The following is a 16,701-nucleotide window of genomic DNA, read 5'->3' on the forward strand; positions in this document are numbered from 1 at the left end:
AAAAAAAAAAAAAACAGTATGTTTGCCTAGATTGCATATTATTTTGGTGTAGATGATTATTTAGGAAACGTTCATGTTTAGAAATGTTCTTTAAAAGTTACAATAGCCTATTATTCACATATTTGATCATAGATTTAGTAGTAAAGATGCTTGTTATAGTATCAAGAGTACTATGAAGACTAACTGCATAGAATTGAAACCTCAGTGCTGGTTACTGACCATAATTATCAGTATTAGCATATTAAAGGCACACTATGCAAGAATTGTACCTTAATATAACAGGGGGGGGGGGGGGGGGGACGCCGCTGGAAAAACCAGCAATGCAAATCTCGCGAGAATCACGACTTGCTTTACGGCAACGACGTCACACACATCAACAACATATGAAGCACGAAGACACTTGCGCATTTCAGACTTCGATTATCATGAGAACAGTTGTCAATATCTCACATAATTATCAGGACATAAATAAGCCTAGAGGCTGTAAATAGTGTAAACGAGCACGATTTGCAAACTATTATGATAAATTGCAATAATCATGTCTAATGACATCATAATGGTCAATGTTATGAAATAATGCGACGTACATTTAACTTTATTGATGTCATCTGGCATTTTGTAATGTTTACATTACAATCAAAAAACACAAATGAAATTATACAGTAGGCCTAGACTAGAGGCTATTTACTTGTGATTTAGCTGCAATCATGTAAAAACGTTATAAGCCAGCAAACGCGTAGGCTACTTTATTGTTATAAAGTAGTCTAACACTTGACATAAACTTATTATTATCCTATTAACATCATCAGTAGTTCAGTAGACTATGCAGTATGCAGTAGCCTAATATTGTATGAAATCGTGAAACATTACATGGGGGTGGGTATTTACGACAGTGCAAGTATTCCACAGCGACTCTAGAGGTCGCTGTTTGACAAAAACACAATTTCTACATAGTTTGCCTTTAATTGATATGGTTGCACTTGGGTTCTTGTAATTCGATTCGTTTTTGATGTTATAGTGGCATTTTCTGTGCTTTGCTGTCTAATCCAAATTCAAACCTCAGTCTAAGCCATACCATTTGTAGTTGCTATAGGATTCCTAGGTCCTTGTATTGTGCCTATGACTGGAACGAGAACTTTCTCTGAACCTGTCACAATCTCACAAACACAGATATTCTATTATAGTCTATTATATATTCAGGTTATGTGCGCTCTGGGTCAACAGTTTGTGGAAGTTTTGCAGTTTTTGTGTTTGTTTGTTTATTGTGCTTGGTCTTGGTCTGGTGACAGTTTTACATTTGTCTTCAAAGAATCATCCTATGTAGACTCATGATCGTTTCATGGTGACTTTAGAGAAATTAATTTCTTTAGCAAACGTGCTTTTTCAGCATCCTGCTTATGAGCGCTGCATTTTTAAAATGGCATGCCATGCCATGATAAAATAAAATACAAAAAATTTTAAGGGTCTCGAGACCAGTGTTGGGGACATTTACATTTAAAAGTAATGCATCACAGTATTCCTAAAAAAGTAACTAATTGTGTTACTTTTTATTGAAAGTAACGCATCACGTTAGTTTGTGTTACTTTTTCTTACCTAGGCTGGGCTTGCTTGTTTGTTTTTAATAACAAAAAAAGTTATATTTTTGGCACATGTAAAGGCTCTATTTAGACAAAAAAATGAAAGAAATAAGACTCTATTACCCCTTTTCCACCAAGGCAGAGCTGGTGCTGGTTCGGAGCCAGAGCCTAGTTTCAAATCGGTTCTTTGTTTTTCCACCGCCAAAGCACCAGCTCCGAACCAGTAAAACTGGTTCTTAAGTAGCACCAAATCATTGCAGGGTCTAGAACGGAGCCAAGAAAGAACCGCTTGCGTCAGAGGCTGGGGGCGGGGTTACCGTGGCCAACAAGACTGAAGAGAAACTTGTGACCGCCATTTTTAAATAGCAGCTAGTCGAGCTAATAGCAGCTCGATTATAATATCCGTCTATGTAAGTTACGGCGAGCTGCACGAACGCGTTGGATTCGCCGTGTTTGGATGCCGATTTATTTTCGCAAACCCATGAGCATCCATAGTAACGCAACGTCTATTATTGTTGATGCCTTGTTCGAGATGCATCGGAGCAGCGTGGACCGATCAGAGATTCGGGAGTGTTTGGAGATCATACGACTCCTTGTGCTTTTTGATCGCTTTCGCAGTGCTTTGATTTCATGTGCTGATCGTTCTGCGAGAAGCCGATGCATCTCGAACAAGTCTGGTGTGTTTGTGTTTGGCGCTGCCGCACTAGCGTTGCTGGGCAACATGATACGTATGCAGTGACGTAAGATATAGCTCTGTTGTGGCTCTCTGGCCGGTGGAAACGCAAACGGGTTCTTAGTAAGCTCGTCAGTCGAACCAACTCCGAACTGGCAATAGCTCTAGCTCTGAACCAGCACCCGGTTCTTGTTGGTGGAAAAGGGGTATATGTATGTAAATTCACACCTGTACAGTAGAGGGCGCAGCTCAAACAAACATTTCAGCTGTGCTGCCATTCTGGAATGGAGGAGAAGAAAGTTCGGGACTCTTACTTAAACAATAAAAACTAAAAAGTTAAACACAAATGTGATGTTCATCTTAAGCCATTTTAGCTTATTAGTATGGTTGAATTAGATCATCAAAGGTCAGAAGCATAGACATTTGGTTATTAAAGTGAGATTAAATACATAAAGTATATTTGTAAATTTAACATATTTATTTATTGCAGGTTTGCAAAGTATTCTAGGTTTGCAATTCAGTTTTTATTAATTGAGGAATACTGAATCTGTTTTTGTGCAAGTGAGATGAGTAAATGCCTGCTCACATTTAGTCTAGAACTACAATAAGCATCATGTTAACACATAACGGCTCTGCACTTACTCCCGATTTCTCTCAACTTGGGGACAGACAGGAGAGCTGTCGTTCAGTAAATGGGAAAACAAAGTAATTTGCAAAAAAAAAAAGTAACTTAGATATTTTGTAAGTAATTTGTTATTTTACTCATTACTTGAAAAAGTAATCCAATTGCGTAACACGTTATTTTAGTGCATTACCCCAACACTGCTCGAGATCCTGCGTTCTTTCCATTTCGTAGCGCTGTGTCTCGGATGTCTCTTTTGCTGCACTGCTTCTTGTTCGTCCTGTATTCAGTTTGATTCTGTTACGATCCATCTTGCTGTGTTTTGAAAGTTACTTTATGTCAAGCCTTTTCTACATATTTCTCGATGAGCAACATATTTTTAGGACAGTATTTCAAGTTATACTATTATTAACTTTTTAAACACATCCTTACATTCCATTGCAATCCTTTGTTTTTGAATGCAAGTGCACACGTCCTGTGTGAATTAACGGCCCCGAGGGTTAGTTGAGTTATAATGACCACTCTACATTTCATAAGATCTTCACGCCTTTAGAAATATATTCACAGCAATGAATTACGACATACATTTTTTTTTTTAGCCTAGCCTAGTTTTCAAACTTCTGCTACGGAGCCGATGTGTGTTCAGTGTTCAGTCATTTTTGACACTATTTTTAATCCATCCAGTTCAAGCTTTTAGATTAATAATGACATTTATTTCAGGTATGGAAATATGAAATTCATTTGGGATTTAGAAACTTGAGCATTCCACTCACAAGGTCCGATAGAGATTATCCCTTTTATGTAAAATGTAAACATTGATTTCTCATGTTCTCCTATTATATTCATTGTGTAAAAGACATTGTTCTTAACATTACAAGTGTCGTAATGTAGTACGTGTAAGACTGGATCAATTGCCTGTTGAGTTGTCATCCGTCATACCTGAAATTACTTGAATTATGTGTGTAAAATGCTTTAAAACACCTGACCTTTTAAAAGTATAGAGCACTTGATTTTACAGACTGAATATTGCATCTAAATTGTTCCACTGATGATTTTTTTCTCTCTCCTAAGAGTGTCTTAATTCAGAATGCATTTCCCCTTTGAGCGAGGAAAGAAGGAATAAATCACCACAGACACACTTTAAATCTGCCTACAACAGGACTAATTGTTAAGGCATAGGCAGGGACTGAACTATTATAAGCTATGCTGTCCTACAATCTAAAACTGTGTAACCCTAAGAGAATCAACCTTGGGGGGCCTATGTGGAGAAAAAAACAAAACACTGAGCTGTCTACTGTGAGAATAGTTTTTTTATGACATTTTTAATAAACATTTTATATCAAAATAAATATTTAAATACGTAATATTTATGTTTGTATAAATATTATGAGAATATTTATTTTTATGGAAGTTTTCCTATTTTATTTTCCCAAATATGCATTCCAAAAAACCATAAGCAATGGAGTCTGACCAGCTTGATTGCTTTGGGCGTGCCTTCACTTAGTGTCTCTTGATTTGATTGGTCGTGAAAGTTCCCGCAGAGAACTTTCCTTTATGTGAAAAAGAGGCAGTTGCATTGGCCTGCAGAGCGTCTATAGCGATGATCATTTTATTTAAATAGATGAATGCAGAATAGAGGAACCGATAGCCACTCCTAGTGGGCATTACTTTGAACCATGAACACTCATTTTTTCCTCTTGATGAATTGTTTGTAATGAGAATGTGATATAAAATCCGTCTTGATAAAAATGTCTTCCTGACTGTCTTCTGTGATTTCTGTCATTGCCACATATCACTAGGAATCAGTAACTGTGCTTAAGAAGTACTTCAATAAAGGATAGGCTAAAGTAAAATATTTTCATACTGTTTCATAGAATTATATTGATCTTGTGGTCCCATTTAAAAACTGTTAAAGGGGTGGTACAATAACCTTTTCACAAGATGTAAAAAATAAGTATTTGATGTCCCCAGAGTGTGTATGTGAAGTTTTAGCTCAAAATACCCCACAGATATTTTTATATAGCATGTAAAAGTTGTCACTTTTTGAGGGTGAGCAAAAATGCACCGTTTTGTGTCTGTTCCTTTAAATGCAAATGAGCTGCTGCTCCCGGCACAGTTAGTTGATGAATTTATAGTAGTTATCTTTTAGTCATTGATTAGCATTTTCTGTCTTGATAATCTATAAATCGCATTCCCAGGGGCGGGTTTATGTACATTTTAGGGAGGAAGCTTGTGTAGTCCCTACCAGCCGTTTGTTTTAGTCCTTAAAAAGCTATTTCTTTAAAAGCAAATATCTCCCTTTGCTTTGAACTTTGAGCATTGTAACTTTGCAGATGTTGTTTATGCTCAAACAGCAACATTACACACTAACTAAAGTTAGAAAAGTGAAATCATATTCAACCACCCCTTTAAAACACCTTAGCATCTTCATAAATAATCAAATCAAAAGCAAGCTCCTGTCAATATATAATTATTTAATTACAATAAAACACCTCAGCATCTTCATAAATAATCACACTGAAATCAAAAGCAAGCTCCTGTCAATATATAATTATTTAATTACAATAAACCAAAGGCACATATTCCGTAGTATGTTACTAGCATTAAACAGCGCTATTACCTAAAAATAAATGTAATACATTTGTTCATAATAGTGCTGATTAGCAGATTGTTGTGGTCCAAGGGTTAGTCCCCAGCTATAAACAGCTGTCATCACTGTTTAGATGAGAGTCCCATGGATATGAATAAGATGACAGAATTACTCATTTCCTCTTTCTCTTCTCTACAATCTTGACAAAGTTCTGAACATCCTCTGCCAGTAACTGCGGCTCCTCCATAGCAGCAAAATGGCCCCCACGGGCCATGGCAGTGTAAGCCTTGAGCCTACGGTATTTCTGCGTCACCCACAATTTAGGGGAGTGCATCAACTCATTGGGGAAACAGGCCACAGCAGTTGGAACGTAAACTGGAAGTCTATTGGGTGAAAGAGAAGTAGCACATTAATGAAGTGATTATGCATTTTGCACTACCATTCAAAACTTTGGAGTCAGTAAGATTTATGTTTTATTTTTTTATAAATCAATTCAGCAAGGGGACAATACATTTATTTACTGAGTGACAGCAAAAAAGTATATTTCAAATAAATGGTGTTCTTTTGAAATTTCTATCCATCCAAAAATCCAGAAAAATAGTTCCATGATATCCAAAAAAAACATTAAACAGGTCAACTGTTTCAAACATTGATAATTAGAACAGTAAATCAGCATATTAGAATGATTTCTGAAGGATCATGTGACACTGAAGACTGGAGTAATGATGCTGAAAATTCAGCTTTGCCATCACAGGAATAAATGACTTTTTTTAAATATAGAAAAACAGGTATTTTAATTTGCAATAATAATTCACAATACTACTGTTTTTACTATATTTTTAATCAAATAAATGCAGCCTTGGTGAGCATAAGAAACTTTAAAAACATTAACTCTTAAAGTCGTCATGAAATTATGATAGTCTTATCATATTACTAGTCTTGTGGTGAACAATTAATCCGTGCAAGTTAATACACAGAAAAAAAATGGTTTGTCGTGGTAATCTTTAATCAAAATCTGAAAAGTTACTTCCGGTCTAGAATGGCGTTCCTTTTCTGATGACGTCAGTTTGACGGCTTGGGTTGAAAACGCTTAACCACTTCCCTCAAACCATTAGTCTGCTATGAGCAGAGATGGAGAGGAATGTAAAAAAGTAAAAGTAAAGTAAAACCCTGCCCTCTGTTCAATATTCCGTTTCACTTGGAAATACGTCACACAACACTGGAGAAAAGTCGTTTGCAATTTCCGGTTCACGGGGACTTTAACCAATCCCAGATGTTAGTGTACATATTTACATGTAGAGCAGTTCCTGTGTCTAATATCTCCAAATACTTTTGGGAACACTATATTGAATAAACAATTAAGCCTGTATTTCTCTTACTTTGCATGGGGCTGGTCTAAGCCTTTGCCAAAGTTCTCTTTGTAGAAGCGCATGGAGGATATAATGCACCTAGAGGTCCAGTAGATCATCACATTCGTCAGTAGATCATCAAGAGAAAACTTCCTGTTGGGGAATCAACAGATCATATAATTGAACACACCTTTCACTGACTTTTAATGAAACTAAACAAAAACAAAAAAAAAGATAAAGGACTACCTCTCCAGTCCACCATCCTCAAGTTTCTTAAATTCAGGATCAGTCCAGGTGGAAAATTTCTCCAAAATGTAGGCAGCCAAACCAACAGGAGAGTCATTCAATCCGCGGCCTGTGCAATACAGTCAAGTTCAAATCAAATTTCAAATTCTATGTTACATAAAACCAAATCTATAATCCAATGGACCAATGTCACAACAGATTCATATGTGGAGTCTGTAGAGTGCAACAGTGCCCGTCCCCTTTTTCAGTGGCACTGGTTCCGGTATTTTTTCCATTCATTTTTCCCATAGGGATTTTTTTTTTTAAGTCTTCATTAAAGGGATAGTTCACCTAAAAATGAAAATTCTGTCATCATTTACTCACCCTCAAGTTGTTCCAAACCTGTATGAGGTTCTTTGTTCTGCTGAACACAAAGGAAGATATTTGGAAGAATGTTTGTAATCAACAGATCTCGGTCCCCATTGACTTCCATAGTAGGAAAAAAATATACTCATTTCTTGTTCCAAATTACATCCAGATCTGTTTGGTTACAAACATTCTTCCAAATATCTTCCTTTGTGTTCAGCAGAACAAAGAAACTCATACAGGTTTGGAACAACTTGAGGGTGAGTAAACAATGATAGAATTTTCATTTTTGGGTGAACTATCCCTTTAAAGAGTTATAAGCCATGAACCAAACCTTTTTTTTTTTTAGAAAAGTACACAAAAAGACAAAGGTACATTAACAGCTTTAGTGAGAAAAAAGAAAAACTACAATCCCAAGAAGCATTGCGAACAGCATAATCGAATTAAAACGACAGAGCAATATGAAACTATTCATTTTCAAATGTAGATAATATATCAAAACTAGGGATGGGCATTTGGGCTCATAAAAATCGAATATTCAAATATGTGTTTATTTAAATTACATTTAACGAGAAAGATGTTATTTTTTATTAGTTTATTAGTATTTTTTCACCAGGAATTCCAATGTCAAACAATTATTTTAAAAATAACCTGAAATAATGTGGGCTGACGGCTTCATCAGAAGCACATGCCATGGATTAACAACCTCGTAACTCATAGTAGGTCTTTAAAGATTTATAAGTTATTGATCAATTTCACTATGGAGAAAATTAATGTTTTTACTTCCACAACCGGACTGTTGCGCTCTATTCAAAGATGCACATTTTTATCCATTTAATTCACTTTGAATATGTCTCTCACCTGCAGTGTCAGGTTTAGTGGATTGTATGTGCATGTATCCAGTCTCCTTCACGGCATTCACTACAAGCTTTTCCATACAAGGGAAAAGGCGTTTCACATCATGTTCAGTGAAGCCAAAGAGTTTGGGGAATCGTCGACCAAAAAGTAAAGACAACACCATGCGAAGGCCTGGTTTTGCAGGTGGAGCAAAGTTAACATGGAGGCCTTTCACAGCACTAAAAAGAAGGTGAACAACAAAAGTACTTATTGAAATCTTTTTATTTCTATACACGTTATCTTCCTTTAATATATCTGACTTAAATTTACTGCATTCTATCTGATGATTTCAATGAGATTAAATACTTTAATACAGTGTTTCTCAACCACTAGGGGGCCCCAACAAGTCTTAAAATCAATGTTGTTCTTTCAACATAATCTTAAATAAATGTTGATTTATCAGTTAAAATAGGAGGGCCTTTGAATATTGTTTTGGACAAAGTTGGGCCTTGAAGTAAAAAAAAGTTGAGAACCAATGCTTTTATACATACTTGGGCTCCAGCTGGGTCATATTAGTGGTAATAAGCCAACCCCAGTCTCCTCCCTGAACGTAGTACTGGTTAAAACCAAGACGCTTCATCAGTTTATTAAATATGTGCGCTGCACATACAGAGTCGAACCCTGTGCAAAACACATTATGATCATTAAAAATGGAATTGTATGGAAAACAGACCAATTTACATGTTTTTGAAACAATTAAATATCCGTTGGGTTGGGTTGTTTGCCATTTACCTTTCTTATGTGGGGCCTCTGAGAAACCATAACCAGGTATTGAGGGACAGATGACTTCGAAGGCTATGTCATCAGGGCTGGCTGGCTCCGTAAGCAGGGGGATGATCCCATAAAACTCATAGAAGGAGCCTGGCCATCCATGGACCATCATCAGAGGTACTGCACGGGTTCCCTCTGGCAGGTTCTTCGGTTTCACGTGAACATAGTGAATATCAATACCTTTTTTTTTTTTTTATAGAGGACAATATAACACAGAACAACAATGAAATTTGTTGTAGTGTACTATAATACATGCAAAATGTGTCTATCTGTGAAAAATAATAGGTCTACCCTGGATGATATTTACTGAATAAAAGTCTTTTTTTCAAGATGCAGAGATGTGTATTTCTTTCTATAGCAGTGTACTAGTTAAGACTCACCTTCGATTTTGGTTTTGAAATGAGGATATTTGTTCAGTTTATCCACTTGTTTGCTCCAACTAAAATCATTCCTCCAATAAGACACAACCTTATCAAGGTATTTGGAGTTGAAGCCATAGTTAAACTGACTATCTTCAAGAGAAGGAAAGGAGCGGGTCTGATCCAGCCTGCGGTGCAAATCCTAAGGAATATAAAGGAGCTTTTTCTAAAGACAAATCCAAAAAGTATATCTCCACTGAAATAATTATTCAAAATTGTATTCTGATGATGACATCAAGATTTAGGCTACCTCAATCTCTTCTGGAGTTGTCTCGACTTTAAACGGGCGGATACTATCGTCCTCAGGTCCTTGGGGACAAGCTCCCACACCCCACCACCCATCCTGAGCTTTCAGGACATTCTTTCTCTTCTTCAGGAATACCAGAGCAACCACTGCTCCGAGCACCAATGCCACTGCCAACTCTATGTACATGGTTTAAGGGCCTGGAATAAAGCAAATAATAGTTATCATCAACTAGATTTAACCTGACATGTCTTGCTCAAGGGTTAATTGATAGCTAGCTCATGGATCACCCCTTGCAGAATCTGAACTGCATTTACATTTATGCATTTGGCAGACACTTTTATCCAAAGCGACTTACATTGCATTTCAAGGTACACATTTACATTATTATCAGTTCTTGCTGATACTTGCGATCTTTACTAGCAATATTTCATTTCCCTAGGCAACATGATTTGAATGCATGCATGCAAGAAAATGGAGCAAAGGTTTATTGTTGCACAACATTCCCAGCACTGGGATTAGGGTAGACAAAGCTCGGTGGTAACAACATGTGGGTCACAATGCATGCATGACAAAGCTTTTCTCTGTCTAACTCCTAATGCACAGTAAATACCTTGTGAATAGCAATCTGTTGATTTGATCTGTGCTGTTCTAATTATGAATTATTCACAGAAATAACGTACGACACAACCTCACCTGACAAATTTTTTTTTTCTGCAGTTAAATGATATAAAAAAAATATCTGAATAATAATTTTTCTAATCTAACAGGCTAGATGAGTATAGTGGAATTATAGCAATAGACTAAGCTAAACTATTCTCAATCTTTATCTTGAAAGAAAATAAACGATGAGTCGCTGACAGAACCTGCAAAGAAGTTACTTGCAAATCCATTACCCTAAAAAGTTATTATTAAAAGCTGTATAACAATTAAGTTGTTGCATAATGAGTTTTATTTCATGAAAAGATATGTAAAAAATAGAACTGAGCTACATCAACATTAGGGATAGCAGCACACTAACAGTATGTTGTTGTAAATGAACAATAGATAAAGTAATAGGTAAAACATGCAAAAACGCCACGATTAATAACACCAGACATGATGCCCACTCACCTCAATGTAGCAAAGTTGCTGTGTGATCGTTTAGCACCAAGACGCAGTAACATAAGCCCAATGCACCATGGGAAATGAAGTCACAAAGGCGCTGTGCTCACTTCCTTTCACTTATGGAAAACACATGTCTGTTATTCTATTCTGTGAAATTTGTTTACGTCCTTCTTTCAAGATAATATAGGTGGTTTTATTTGAGTAAAGCTAACTGCACACCAAGCAAACGTTTTCACATTTAGAGATATTGTATTTTGATTGTAGTTATTATATGACCCTGTAATTAAGTTAGATAATGGTTTCAAGGCGTTCTCTTTTTAAAATCAAAACGTTAAAAAAAAAAATAATAATAATAAAAAAAAAAATTATAATAAAAAAAAATATATATATATATATATAATTTTTTTTTTTTACTGCCAAACATTTAACTTACGCAAATTATGATTGTTCGTAGAGCCCTTTTTTCAACGGCTTTTATAAATAACATGAGCCGTTTTCTTCAACGGCTTTGGTGTGTGGGAAAGACTAAAAACGTCACTGAAAAAAACAACTGACTGGACTGAAGCAATGCCCGCACAAGAGTCTGACAGGAAGACAAGCAAACCAGTGCTTGGGAAGGGTTGACGGGTTTTCTGAGGTAAAACACGTTTGTCTGACAACACATTATTTCAGAACCTCATGTACACAAATATATTAGTGTCACAATAATATTTTAGGTGAAGGTTACCTGTAGTGGCGGAACGACAACGCTGAAAATCTACGTTACCTGCTTAAGATGGCCTACTCAAATACTTTCTCCATTGTGGTACGGATTACGGAACACATACTAAAAGGTACATTCAGTGTGACGATATGTGCTAGTTTAGTACATTTATAACTGTGGTAGTACATCCTTAATTTTGTACATTTTAAACATGACAGGTAATACTTATTGGTCATCCTGTTAACAGGTAACTTTAAGCCAGATGTTGAGAACAGTAAATTGTATCCATCTACCAGCACTGAAGGTTAACATTTTTATTTATTTTTAATAGATTAAAATGATGTTACTGTGCACAAACGTTGGGTGTCAGCATATTATCAAGTATTGAAATAAATTAATAATTGCTTTTTAATTTAACCTTAATAATAGCATTGTTAAATGTTTGTAGACTGTAATGCTGTTAGAAAGTAAGAGTAAATGAAATAGGATGAAAAAAAAAAGAAATTTATTTAGGTTCAATGTACATCATGCATAGACATACAAACTAGATTACAATGAAATCCTAAGAAATTAAGAAGGTCTTGTTTCTAAATGTATTCCCTTGATGTTGGTGCAGTTAAAACCCACTTTTTCCAAACATTAAATAATAGGCAGACAAACTGAAACAACTGTATAACCAACGTTGTCCGACCTCCGGAATAAGAACACAAATATCAGCATCTTGTGTAGGATGTTTCCTCTTGTCTTGCTGCTTGCTCTCCAAACGAGCATAATCTTCAACATTCTCAGTATACAGTCAATAAACATCAACCAAACTTCATCTCCATCCTCCTGTAGATCCGTCTCTCTTCAATGTCAGTCAGATTGAGTCACAGACAACTGTCCAATCCCAACAGGTCCTTTGATTCATTCACTCCGTTTCCATGGATCCACTGTGGGTCTCTTTGGAGACCATTAATCTCATCAACTTCCCATGCAGTTTCTCGATCTTCTTTACATCTTGGGCCTGGTCAGTCTTGTACTGTAAACACTGAAGAAGAAACGTACAGTGAATCTAACATGATCTACATAGACCACAAACAAAACTCTTGCAAGGGCTAAAAACAACATACATACCACAGCATCATCTGTGACCTTCATACAGAGATTTCCATCACAGTGTCGATATTTCAGAACCACTCTGACCTGAATGAACAACATTAACAAGACAGTTACAGTGCATCAGTACATGTAAGGTTTGAATACTGCAATCTTTCTCTGGCTGACAGTTTCATTTTCAGGCATTCATATACACGATATTGTGTTTGTACTTACAGACAACAATTCGAATTCGCTCTACAATATATTTGACCAAATTTAAGTTTCTTTTTGACTGTAAAATATGTGCTTGAAGCCGGTAGCCTAAAAATAAAAGGTTGTTTATCAGTTACCTTCATCGGGTCCGTCAAATAAAGTTTTTCTGCAGCTCGCGCAAATTCTTCCCACGTCTGGTAATAAGGCATGATGTAGTAAACACTAAATACAGGGTATTTTGGTAAATACTTTAGAGGGGTAGCAACATACAGCTGTTAGAAGTAAAACCCAGGTGGCACAAAATATGGCCACTTTGAGTCGTAGAAAAACGCACTCTGATTGGTCGGCAGCTGAACTGGCCAATATAAAACGTGCACACTGACGAGTAATCGCTACGTATTGTACGTGGTCGGATTTGAGGATTGGGATTGGTTTATAGAAATGGAATGAGCGCTAGAAATGACGATTAGAATGAAAAGAAAGGCGGGGCTTAGTAGCCGTGTTGTCACGTGGTACCTGTGACATTTTAAACCACTAGTCAAGGCGGATCAATCATAATTGTGATGAAATCGCTAAATAGAATTTACATGGTTAAGTTAGGTAAGTTACATAGGCATAGTCATTGGAATAGCAAGTTTTAAACGATTAGCAGCTACACATTCTAGTTACAAATGCATTTAGTAAGACACAAAACGTCATGTGATTTGAAGCGGTTTAGAGGAGGATTCGGTATTTTGAGCCACCTTGCGCTTCCTACTGGTAAACAACCGTCTCATCGTATCCAAGACGAGGACTAACTAAATATTTCCCGTAAAGGGCCAGTGAACGACAGCTACACTGACGTGTGTTTAGTCAGAGGAATATAAAGAACTTATTTTGTGAATTCAGAATAATTAGGACATTTTCCCCAATCATCTCAATGGCAAAATGTGTCCCAATTTACCGAAATACATGAAATACAGTGTAATTTTTAAATCTCGAAAAGCAGTATATAAGCAAATTATAAATGTTTGTTAATGTTTTTGTGTGTGTGTTTTTGTTAAACTGCTTTGGAAAGACATGCATGTGTGACACGTAGAATGCATAACTTAAATACAGAATTAAACACTAAATATGGTCACTGAAAATATAAAGCAAAAAGCAATGGCATAATTGTGATAGAAAAAATACAGGGTTCCAGAGGCTCAAGCGCGAGAATGTTTTAGCATGTGATCCAAATTGTATAAGATTGCACCAGAAGATGGCAGTGTAGACCTTCTTTTTTTTAAAGCCTGGATATTTATCCCAAATGTTTCCCCTTTGGTTCTGCCTTCAGTCATAGTCCCTAGCCACATATACCCACATATTCATATAGTTCATTAGAGATGCATGAGTGACAGTGGTAGTTGATCTGGTAACTGAGATGTGGGGCCCAAGTCGCAAGGTTTGAACACTTGTGATGAACCATCAGATCCTTCACATCTGCCATCAAAGCAGGCACACCATTGGCTCTTTTTATGAACAGCTGACAGCACACAGATTATAGTCAGACGATGACATACACTTATCAATTGTAAAGCATCTTAATATGCTGAAGGCTTGAATGAATGTGATCAAATACACTATCAATTATAATCTTTAATTACGTGAGAGAAGTAAAAAAGAATATATATATATAGAGAGAGAGAGAGAGAGAGAGAGAGAGAGAGAGAGGAGCATAAATATTTATATTTATATATATATATATATATATATATATATATATATATATATATATATAGTTTTACCTTTATCTTAATATTTTACAAGTATTTTACATATCTGTCTGTCTAAATTATAAATGCCTGACAAACTATCAGATGGGGGCGTGACCTGTGCGTCCCTTGCGTAGTGACGTAGGCCAGTAAAGCTATGCGTCTGTGCTGTGGCTGTAGAAGGGGATCCCAGCGGCACGTTGCCGCTATTAGAAGATCAGGCGTTTGCAAGACCAAACAGAAAATTACATTCTCACTTAGATTTTTTTTGTGCTGCAGCATCCACATACAGCTGCAATGCGGTAGATCATGTAGATCTAGTTATTTTTTTTATTTACTTTCATTTTTATTTTTTACTTTTCGCGATACAAACTCTCTCTGGTCCTGCAGCGTTTCATTCATATCTTTTGTGATCAAGTGCGAACTTTGCAAACTCTCTGAAATTATATAACACCGAAAAAATAGCGCGGAAATCACCATGAGGTAAGTGAAATCTAGTTTAATCTCAACCCAAAGGCATTTATATATGCGCTGCTCTTCTTGTTTTGGGAAAAAAAATTATGCGTGGCTATTTGCGCACTGCCTATAAATAATTCATAAACAAACAGATGATCAAATAAATGCTGTTTATGATATAGATTGTCCTAGCATTTGTACTGCAATTAATTTTTAGTACTGTTAAAAGTAATCATTCAAATTATTACAGCTAAATTGATCAATTAGTAAAATCAATTTGAGCGCCCCTATAATTGCATAACGTTACTTGATATGGTGTGTGAGGAAAAGACGCACATATTTATAGGCCTATCTGCTTATGAAGTATCATGTCAATATGCAGTTGTTGCAATGCAGCATGGCACTGAACTTGAGAGATCTTGTTTGTTAAGGATGCATCATGTAAGCATAGTTGAGCTTATGTTACTACTTTGACACAAGAAAATGAACATAACAATGTTTCAACACATTGGCTTCATTTTAGAGGACGATGCCAATTATAATCAGTCATTTCCCTGCCTTTATTATTAGATTGAAATATTGCTAGTTTTTCTTTTTATGTATTGATATGTGTGTGTGTGTGTGTGTGTGTGTGTGTATATATATATATATATATATATATATATATATATATATATATATATATAATATATGTATATATGTATATGACACATACACACACACACACACACACACACACACACACACACACACACTAGTCATACACTGTTTGTCAATAACTGATTGACTAAGGATTGGATCTATTACATTACATTGTGATGTAGGCATGTTCCCAGTGTCTGGTGATCTGGTGAGAGCATGTGTTAAAATGTTCAAGCCTTGCTTTGATTATCAGAATAACTAAGTATTTCCTCCCACACTTCCACTGAAGACATATGAAGAAAGAGCCAGCTGTTGGCAGCCTTCAGCAGAAACAAGCTGCCCTTAAAGCAGAGTTTGGATGAGATGACATAACCTTCCCCTTAGGTTTAGATTAATCTCTTCTGTATTATTTGGTCTGTCTTCCCACGAACCGTGGTGTTGCATAGTAAAGCACCTCAGATGTACGTGGGTTGCCTCTTGTGTCAAAAACAGGATTGTCTCTCGCTCGGGAGTGATTGAGCTGAGGCAAATGCTCATGTTTGTTAGCCATAACAGGTGTGTTTTGTGTGATTTTAAGACCCAGACTGTTCCCTCTTACTCATCACGAGCATGTGTTGGGAAGTGTCAAGCTTTTAACTGTGTGACACGACCGTATGTTTATTATGTGTATGAGGAATTAACCTAATTGTATTAACAACCTTTTTGTGAATCAAATGTATTAATTTAGGACAAAAGTTTGGATACACTTGCATGCATTTGTTTCTCATGATCTTAAAAAGTGCCTGGACATGAATTAATATGAGTTAATATTTTAACTTGTGGAAAAAGTAGCTGTGAAGAATGAGTAGTGCCAACTTGTGACTGGTAGTGTATACTTTAGGTGAGTAACTAAATTGAATCAACCCCCTGAAAGGCTTGTTTCATGATTTCCAAAATTCCAGGAAGGCCAGGACAGTAACACTGCTGTCTGGTTCATAGAAAGTGTCTTTCAAGATAGAGATAGCCTATAACTGAATGGACTTGAATAAGTCATG

General features: G+C 36.2%; 3 protein-coding genes across 6 annotated transcripts in view; 1 reads left to right on the top strand and 2 right to left on the bottom strand.

Moving 5' to 3' along the window:
- Nucleotides 1–5,326: 5,326 nt before the first annotated feature.
- On the bottom strand, nucleotides 5,327–10,944 carry ephx1 (epoxide hydrolase 1, microsomal (xenobiotic)). Its single transcript, XM_084433033.1, has 9 exons — nucleotides 10,847–10,944; nucleotides 9,740–9,933; nucleotides 9,451–9,631; nucleotides 9,032–9,250; nucleotides 8,791–8,920; nucleotides 8,264–8,478; nucleotides 7,058–7,166; nucleotides 6,842–6,964; nucleotides 5,327–5,845 (listed from the first exon to the last, which is right to left on the bottom strand). Exons 2-9 carry the CDS (start codon nucleotides 9,920–9,922, stop codon nucleotides 5,635–5,637), a joined length of 1,371 nt encoding a protein of 456 aa, XP_084289159.1. The 5' UTR covers nucleotides 9,923–9,933; nucleotides 10,847–10,944; the 3' UTR covers nucleotides 5,327–5,634.
- A 1,082-nt stretch (nucleotides 10,945–12,026) lies between these two features.
- Nucleotides 12,027–13,173, bottom strand: srp9 (signal recognition particle 9). The gene is made up of 3 exons (XM_084432878.1): nucleotides 12,974–13,173; nucleotides 12,660–12,728; nucleotides 12,027–12,573 (listed from the first exon to the last, which is right to left on the bottom strand). The coding sequence occupies exons 1-3, from the start codon at nucleotides 13,043–13,045 to the stop codon at nucleotides 12,454–12,456; spliced, it is 261 nt and encodes an 86-aa protein (XP_084289004.1). The 5' UTR covers nucleotides 13,046–13,173; the 3' UTR covers nucleotides 12,027–12,453.
- A 1,506-nt stretch (nucleotides 13,174–14,679) lies between these two features.
- The window catches only part of enah (ENAH actin regulator), a 108,438-nt gene continuing 106,416 nt past the window's right edge, over nucleotides 14,680–16,701 (top strand). For 2 of the 4 annotated variants that reach the window (XM_084433047.1, XM_084433049.1), the window contains exon 1: nucleotides 14,731–15,052. In XM_084433047.1, the coding sequence (XP_084289173.1) occupies nucleotides 15,048–15,052 (5 nt within the window). In that variant the 5' untranslated portion in view covers nucleotides 14,731–15,047. Of the gene's footprint in view, nucleotides 15,053–16,701 lie in introns of all 4 variants that reach the window. The other 2 variants (XM_084433044.1, XM_084433042.1) reach the window with 2 other exon arrangements.

The sequence above is a fragment of the Rutilus rutilus genome (genome assembly GCF_951802725.1).
Source record: "Rutilus rutilus genome assembly, chromosome: 15".
Classification (NCBI taxonomy): domain Eukaryota; kingdom Metazoa; phylum Chordata; class Actinopteri; order Cypriniformes; family Leuciscidae; genus Rutilus; species Rutilus rutilus.

Coding starts and splice junctions, on each gene's coding strand:
- srp9 (XM_084432878.1), bottom strand. CDS start 13,045: ATGCCTTATTACCAGACGTGGGAAGAATTTGCGCGAGCTGCAGAAAAA. Junction 12,729..12,973: donor ATTTGACGGACCCGATGAAG/GTAACTGATAAA, acceptor TTGTTCATTCAG/GTCAGAGTGGTTCTGAAATA. Junction 12,574..12,659: donor AGGTCACAGATGATGCTGTG/GTATGTATGTTG, acceptor TTTCTTCTTCAG/TGTTTACAGTACAAGACTGA.
- ephx1 (XM_084433033.1), bottom strand. CDS start 9,922: ATGTACATAGAGTTGGCAGTGGCATTGGTGCTCGGAGCAGTGGTTGCT. Junction 8,479..8,790: donor ATGACCCAGCTGGAGCCCAA/GTATGTATAAAA, acceptor CCTTCTTTTTAG/TGCTGTGAAAGGCCTCCATG. Junction 7,167..8,263: donor CACTAAACCTGACACTGCAG/GTGAGAGACATA, acceptor TGTATTGCACAG/GCCGCGGATTGAATGACTCT.